At 42.6% G+C, this 6,845-nt stretch overlaps 1 protein-coding gene across 1 annotated transcript; it reads left to right on the top strand.

The window, feature by feature from the left end:
* Positions 1–6,464: 6,464 nt before the first annotated feature.
* On the top strand, positions 6,465–6,845 carry LOC114404073 (CCHC-type zinc finger protein CG3800-like). The gene has a single exon (XM_028367195.1). The coding sequence runs from the start codon at positions 6,465–6,467 to the stop codon at positions 6,843–6,845; it is 381 nt and encodes a 126-aa protein (XP_028222996.1).

The following is a 6,845-nucleotide window of genomic DNA, read 5'->3' as shown; positions in this document are numbered from 1 at the left end:
GTAGTCATACCCTTGTATCATCCAGAGGCGGCGGGCCCGATGATACGCGGAGATACCTTACGGTTATTCGCACCCTTTTGTCATCCAGAGGCGGCGGGCCCGATGACAAGCAGAGACCAAGTTTGGTCATTCTGCACCCTTGTATCATCCAGAGGCGGCGGGCCCGATGATACGCGGAGATACCTTACGGTTATTCGCACCCTTTTGTCATCCAGAGGCGGCGGGCCCGATGACAAGCAGAGACCAAGTTTGGTCATTCTGCACCCTTGTATCATCCAGAGGCGGCGGGACCGATGATACGCGGAGATACCTTACGGTTATCCACACCCTTTTGTCATCCAGAGGCGGCGGGCCCGATGACAAGCAGAGACCGAGTTTGGTCATTCTGCACCCTTGTATCATCTAGAGGCGGCGGGCCCGATGATGCGCGGAGATACCTTACGGTTATCCGCACCCTTTTGTCATCCAGAGGCGGCGGGCCCAATGATACGCGGAGATACCTTACGGTTATCCGCACCCTTTTGTCATCCAGAGGCGGCGGGCCCGATGACAAGCAGAGACCAAGTTTGGTCATTCTGCACCCTTGTATCATCCAGAGGCGGCGGGCCCGATGATACGCGGAGATACCTTACGGTTATCCGCACCCTTTTGTCATCCAGAGGCGGCGGGCCCGATGACAAGCAGAGACCGAGTTTGGTCATTCTGCACCCTTGTATCATCCAGAGGCGGCGGGCCCGATGATACGCGGAGATACCTTACGGTTATCCGCACCCTTTTGTCATCCAGAGGCGGCGGGCCCGATGACAAGCAGAGACCGAGTTTGGTCATTCTGCACCCTTGTATCATCCAGAGGCGGCCGGCCCGATGATACGCGGAGATACCTTACGGTTATCCGCACCCTTTTGTCATCCAGAGGCGGCGGGCCCGATGACAAGCAGAGACCAAGTTTGGTCATTCTGCACCCTTGTGTCATCCAGAGGCGGCGGGCCCGATGATACGCGGAAATACCCGAGTGGTTATCCGTATAAACATTCTTTTGCTATCTGTAAGACAGAATGCTTGATAGCATGCAGAGGCTGACATAGTCTTCTGCACCTTTTGTTCCTCCGGGAACAACAAGTCATTTACATGCGGAAATTTCACGGTCGCCCGCGACTCTCGTCAACCGAGAGGAGCGAAATTAGTGTCATACGCTAATTTTCGTCCGGGGGCCTTTGCTTGATGACATGCGACCTTTCTTTGGTCCTTGTGAGGTGCTTGGCACCCATCATTAGGCGATTTGTGAAATTCCGGGAACGACAAGTCATGGTCACCCACGACTCTCGTCAACCGAGAGGAGCGAAATTAGTGTCATACCCTAATTTTCGTCCGGGGACCTTTGCTTGATGACATGCGACCTTTCTTTGGTCCTTGTGAGGTGCTTGGCACCCATCATTAGGCAATTTGAGAAATTCTGGGAACAACAAGTCATTTGCATGTGGAGATTTTATGGTCACCCGCGACTCTCGTCAAATCGAGAGGAACGAAATTAGTGTCTTATCTTTACTTTCCTTTTATCTCCAATAAAAGACAAGTAAAGAGGGGCAACTGTCATACCCTAATTTCGTCCGGGGACTTTTGCTTGATGACATGCGACCTTTCTTTGGTCCTTGTGAGGTGCTTGGTGCCCATCATTAGGCAATTTGTGAAATTCCAGGACATGCCGAAAAACCAAAAAAAATATTGATGCACAATCCGTAAGTTTCCGTGACACGCCGGAAATCAAATGGAAGCATCGTTGCATAATTAAGTGAGGTTCTGTAACATTCCGTAAGTCAAAAAGGGGATGATTATGTAATCCGCAAGGTTCCGTAACATTACGGAAAGAAAACAAGTATCGTTACGAAATTCGTAAGTTTCCGTAACTTTACGAAAAAAGGATCACCAAAAAAACAGCAGAAGGGGTGTACTTAGTAAAAATGGGGGTGCAAATAGCACCCAGGCCCACTTGGGCCCTCCAGAAGGCTGTTGCTTCTGGAGGAAGCAACCTGGCTCGCCTGGGCGAGCTGAGCTCGCCTGGGCGAGCTGGGCGGCAACCACCTCCCCTATTTTGCTATAAATAGGGGAGGAAGTGAAGAAGAAAAGGGTTCAGCCCCTTTGGCACTTCTCTCTCTTTCGAATTTGCTTGGAAAAATCGTTTCCGTGAAGAAAATCTAAGCCGAGGCGCTTCCGAAACGTTTTCGTAACGTTTTCCGTGAAGAATTTCGCAAAGGTTTCAACCGTTCTTCGACGTTCTTCATTCGTTCTTCGATCTTCAACGGGTAAGTACCTCGAACCAAGCTTTTCGATTCATTCTATGTACCCGTAGTGGTCCACATTGTGTTTCGTGCATTTTTATTCTCGTTTTGTTTACTTTTTATACCCCCTGTTGACGTGCTTAAGCCATTTTACTTAAGTCATTTCTCGCTTAACTTAAAAATAAAATAAATTTCCACCGAACGTTTGAATTGTATTATCCATTAACTTCGGTTAAAATAAATTCCGACCGTTCGGTCGTGCCGTAACCACGTTGGAAATCAAAAAGAGGTAAAAAATAATATAATAATCAAAAAGTCATCTTTTAGTAAAATAAAGCGGAAAATCAATCGGACGTTTTCTCTTTGGGATTTCTCATTCTTAATCGAATTGATTAATAACTAAAGTGAAACTAAAGGCTAAAATCAATTCGCCTAGTCAAGCTTGTCCATAAAAATAGGCTTTTGAAGTTTGTCATTTCAATTTCTCACTAAGTAAAATGGATCATTTTTCAAGGTCCAACGCCTTAAAATGATCACCACTTAAGTAAAAAAGAATCACTTGATAAGAAAGAACTACGTAGGTCTGAGTTCCTCATTGAGGATACGTAGGAGCAAAAGCCCCACTTTTGTCGACCACCCCAAGAGATCGTTAATGGTCCAATGCCTTAACGTTTCTCTTCTTTCAAAAAACAAGAGATCGTTAATGGTCCAAATGCCTTAACGTTCCTCTCCTTTCAAAAAAACAAGAGATCATTAATGGTCCAAAGCCTTAACGTTTCTCCCCTTTCAAAATCAAAAGACCGTTTAATGGTTCAACACCTTAAATGACCTTTTGTTCAATAAAAACATATTTTGCAAAAAAGACAAAAACAACTTAATCAAACACTTTGTTCCGAAAGAACTACGTAGGTCTGATTTCCTCATCGCAAATTGAGGAATACGTAGGAGCAAAGGGAAACACCCTTGTCGACCACAAAAAGGAAAAAAATATAAAAAGGGTATAAAGGATATAAGAACATAAAAAGGGAACATAAAAAATCAAAGTCATGTTTGCACATTCGATTAAAGGCTGCCGTCCCTTGGGACGGACGTGTGGGGTGCTAATACCTTCCCCGTGCGTAAATACAACTCCCGAACCTTTCACTTAAAAGTTCGTAGATCGCGTCTTTTCCGGTTTTTCCGACGTTTTCCTCAAATAAACGTTGGTGGCGACTCCGCGCGTATTCCTTTCGTGGAACACGCATCCCGCGAGTCACGCGTCGCCCTCCCGCCGAAGGGTAGGTTGCGACACCGCCTTTACGTTATCTTTCACACCTCTTTTAGTGTTTATTTTGGCTAGTTTCAACCATAGTTTATTTTACCTTTTGTTTCCAAACCCCCAACCAGAAAGAACTATAACTTACGAACCAACATGAATGTTCATTCTTCATCTAGTGTTAATGATGAGGGTTCTACTCCTAAGGACCCCTTGTATAAGATATTAGATGAGTTGAGATCCCTTAAGTTGTGGAAAGAAAAACAAGAGAGAAAAGAAAAAGGAAAAAAAAGAGTGGAAGAAATAAGTCAAGATGAAAGAGAGAAAATAAGAGAGGAAGAAAGAAGAAAAATAATGAAAGAAATGAAAAAAGAAAAACATGTCTCCTATAGTAGTCATAACTCTTGCAAGAGCTTAAGTGAAGAACTTCGTGACTATTATGAAGGAAGGCATAGGTCACATCTTAGACCTCACTCCCATAGGAGAGAAAATGAAAGAAAGTCTCAAGAGGCTAACATTAACCTCCCATACTTCCATGGGAAGGACAATGTAGAGGCTTACTTAGATTGGGAAATAAGGGTAGAGCAAAAACTTAAAAGAAAGTCTACTTTAAAATCTTATGGCTCTCATTCTTTTCCAAATAAAGACCAAGGTCTAGGCATCTTAGGGACAGCACCTTCTAAGCGCAAAGATGATAAGGGGAAGACAATAGAAAAGAAACCCCCTAAGGCTAGTAGGCAAGAAAAGACTAGCTCTAGAAAGTGCTTTAAATGTCTTGGAAGAGGACACATTACTTCTCAATGCCCCACACAGAAAACCATGATTATGAGGAGCCAAGACATTTATAGTAGCGAAGATGAGGCTACTACATCACCTTCCTCTAGTGAAAGTGAAGAAGCAAAAGGGGAAGAATCTAGTGAAGAAATCTACCCCCAAGAAGAAGGACAATCTTTAAAGGTTAAGGAGGAGTGTAAGGAGGTAAGTGTCTACTCCAAGAGGTTAGCTAAGAAGGAAAGGCATTTTGAAATAAAGACAAATATTAAAGAAATTTACCCTATTAGACAACCTCCACATTTTCTCCTTTGTAAAAAGACACTTTTTAGCATTGCCACACCTCTTGGGCTTGAGTTTATTCCTCAAATAAAGGAGTTGTTGGATGAGGGTTTGGTTCGTAAGAGCTTAAATCCTTGTATAAGGGAAATTTGGGGCTTCAATGACTCAACAAACTTTTAGAAAAGGTTTGTCCCATATTTTTCTATACTTGTAGCACCACTCATTGAGTTGGTGAGGAACTATGTTCTCTCATGGGAAAATGGTCAGGAAAGGGGTTTTCAGTCCTTACCCTATTCTAACATACCCAACATCACTAATACATATGTTCTTATTGTTTTTACAGGTATTGAGGAAAGAATCCCTAAGTTTCAAGAACCTCTGGCTTTGAGGTCAAATCCTTTTCAAGGCTGAGGGAATGATTCCATCCTATCCCCCATGGGCATTGGATAGAAGATTGGGCCAGAGATGCAAGAGAAGGCCTTAAGGTTCTCATGAGCCTTAGGGTAGATTTTGGGCCCATGGGCTAAGTATGAGCCCACTTATCTTTGTACATATTAGATTAGGATTTTATTATTTTTGGGCCTTGTATTTAGGGCTCCATAATGTAGGTAGGGTACCCAAGAAATGTTGGATTTTTTCCGCCGTTGTATTTTAGGGCACCTAGACTAGTTTTTGTATTAGGGGTAGTTTTGTAATTTCACATGCATTAAGGGAATATTTGATGTGTGTGTTGAGAAAAAAAATTAATTGAATTGGGAGAAGCCTAATACAATTAAATTTTAGAGGGGGAGGTGAGCATTCGCTTGCTACACCCCATTGCCACATCATATAGTCACACTTTGTGCATGTCCTTCATGACACCTAAGCACACTTAGTGGAGAATCTTGGACTTGATCTTGGATTAGTGGGCTGAACCATAGCTAAAATTCACTAATCATAGTTAGTGAAATTTTGGCTTCAAAATTTGGTTCCACAAATTCAATTTCAAATACAAGTGAAATTTAAATAGAAATTCAAATTTCCCTCCAATTTTGTGTGACACTTAGGCTATAAATAGAGGTTATGTGTGTGCATTTTTTCAACTTTGATCATTTGAATATTAAACTTCAGATTTCTGAGCTCTTTTAGAGCACAAAATTTCGTGCTCCAGCAGCTTGGCTTAGCGAAGGAGTGAAAAATAGCACTTTGCCAAAGTTGCCTATTTAACCTGAAATTGAGAGAAATTGATTATTAAATGCACAAAAAAAAGTATAAATTATCTATTACCTATATTTAACAAAAAGTACTTATAGTATTACAAAAAAACCATAAATTGGGAAAGTTTGATACAATATACACATGTTATATACACAAAAGTTAGTCGTATTCATCGACTAACACAACCCTCCTTCATTCAATGGAGGATACAACCCTGATGGTACTCAGAACTGGATAAGGGAAATTGAGATGATTTTTTGAGTGATTGCATGTCCGGAAGCAAAAAGTTGCTTTTGGTACATACACTCTAGTGGAAGAGGCTGAGTATTGGTGGGAGAATACTCGCCAATGCCTAGATGATAAAGGTCAAGATGTGACCTGGGATGTCTTCAAGAGGGTATTCTTGGAGAAATACTTTCCTGAGGATGTTAGGAACAAGAAAGAGTGGAGTTCTTAGAGCTCAAGCAGGGAAACATGACTATAGTTGAGTATGCAGCCAAGTTTGAAGAGTTGGTGAGGTACTTTCCCCATTATCAAGGGAGGGATGCTGAAAGCTCCAAATGTGTAAAGTTTCTGAATGGCTTGCGACCTGAAGTGAAGCAAGCTGTGAATTACCAGGGTGTTCGTCAGTTTCCACTGAAGACTCTTGAGATAGAGCGAACTATTATAAGAGTATAGGTCCAATGAAGAACAAAAATAATGGACCTCAACATCGGGCAAAGCCGTACTCGAACCCTCCTAAGCAATATGGTAACCGCCCCAACAATCAGAGGACTGCTACAATGGGGTTTACGGGGGGTAGTGGTAGCAAGCCCAATACTTTCCCCACTCAAATCACTTGCTACAGATGTAGAAAGCCAGGGCACATCTCCTCAAATTGTCCAGATAAAGATATAATCTATTTTAATTGTAGAAAAAGGGGGCATATTCAGAGAGATTGTCCACATCCCAAAAAGGAGCAGAATGGTGGAGGTCTGAATGACCAAGCTGGACATCCGAAGGCCACGGGAAGAGTCTTTACCCTTAATGGTACTGAAGCTTCGAAATCCAAGGATCTGATCTAA

The sequence above is a fragment of the Glycine soja genome, unplaced genomic scaffold (genome assembly GCF_004193775.1).
Source record: "Glycine soja cultivar W05 unplaced genomic scaffold, ASM419377v2 Super-Scaffold_78, whole genome shotgun sequence".
Classification (NCBI taxonomy): domain Eukaryota; kingdom Viridiplantae; phylum Streptophyta; class Magnoliopsida; order Fabales; family Fabaceae; genus Glycine; species Glycine soja.
Note: the sequence above shows the minus strand (reverse complement) of the source record. Positions and strands in the feature narration are given on the sequence as shown.

Coding starts and splice junctions, on each gene's coding strand:
- LOC114404073 (XM_028367195.1), top strand. CDS start 6,465: ATGAAGAACAAAAATAATGGACCTCAACATCGGGCAAAGCCGTACTCG.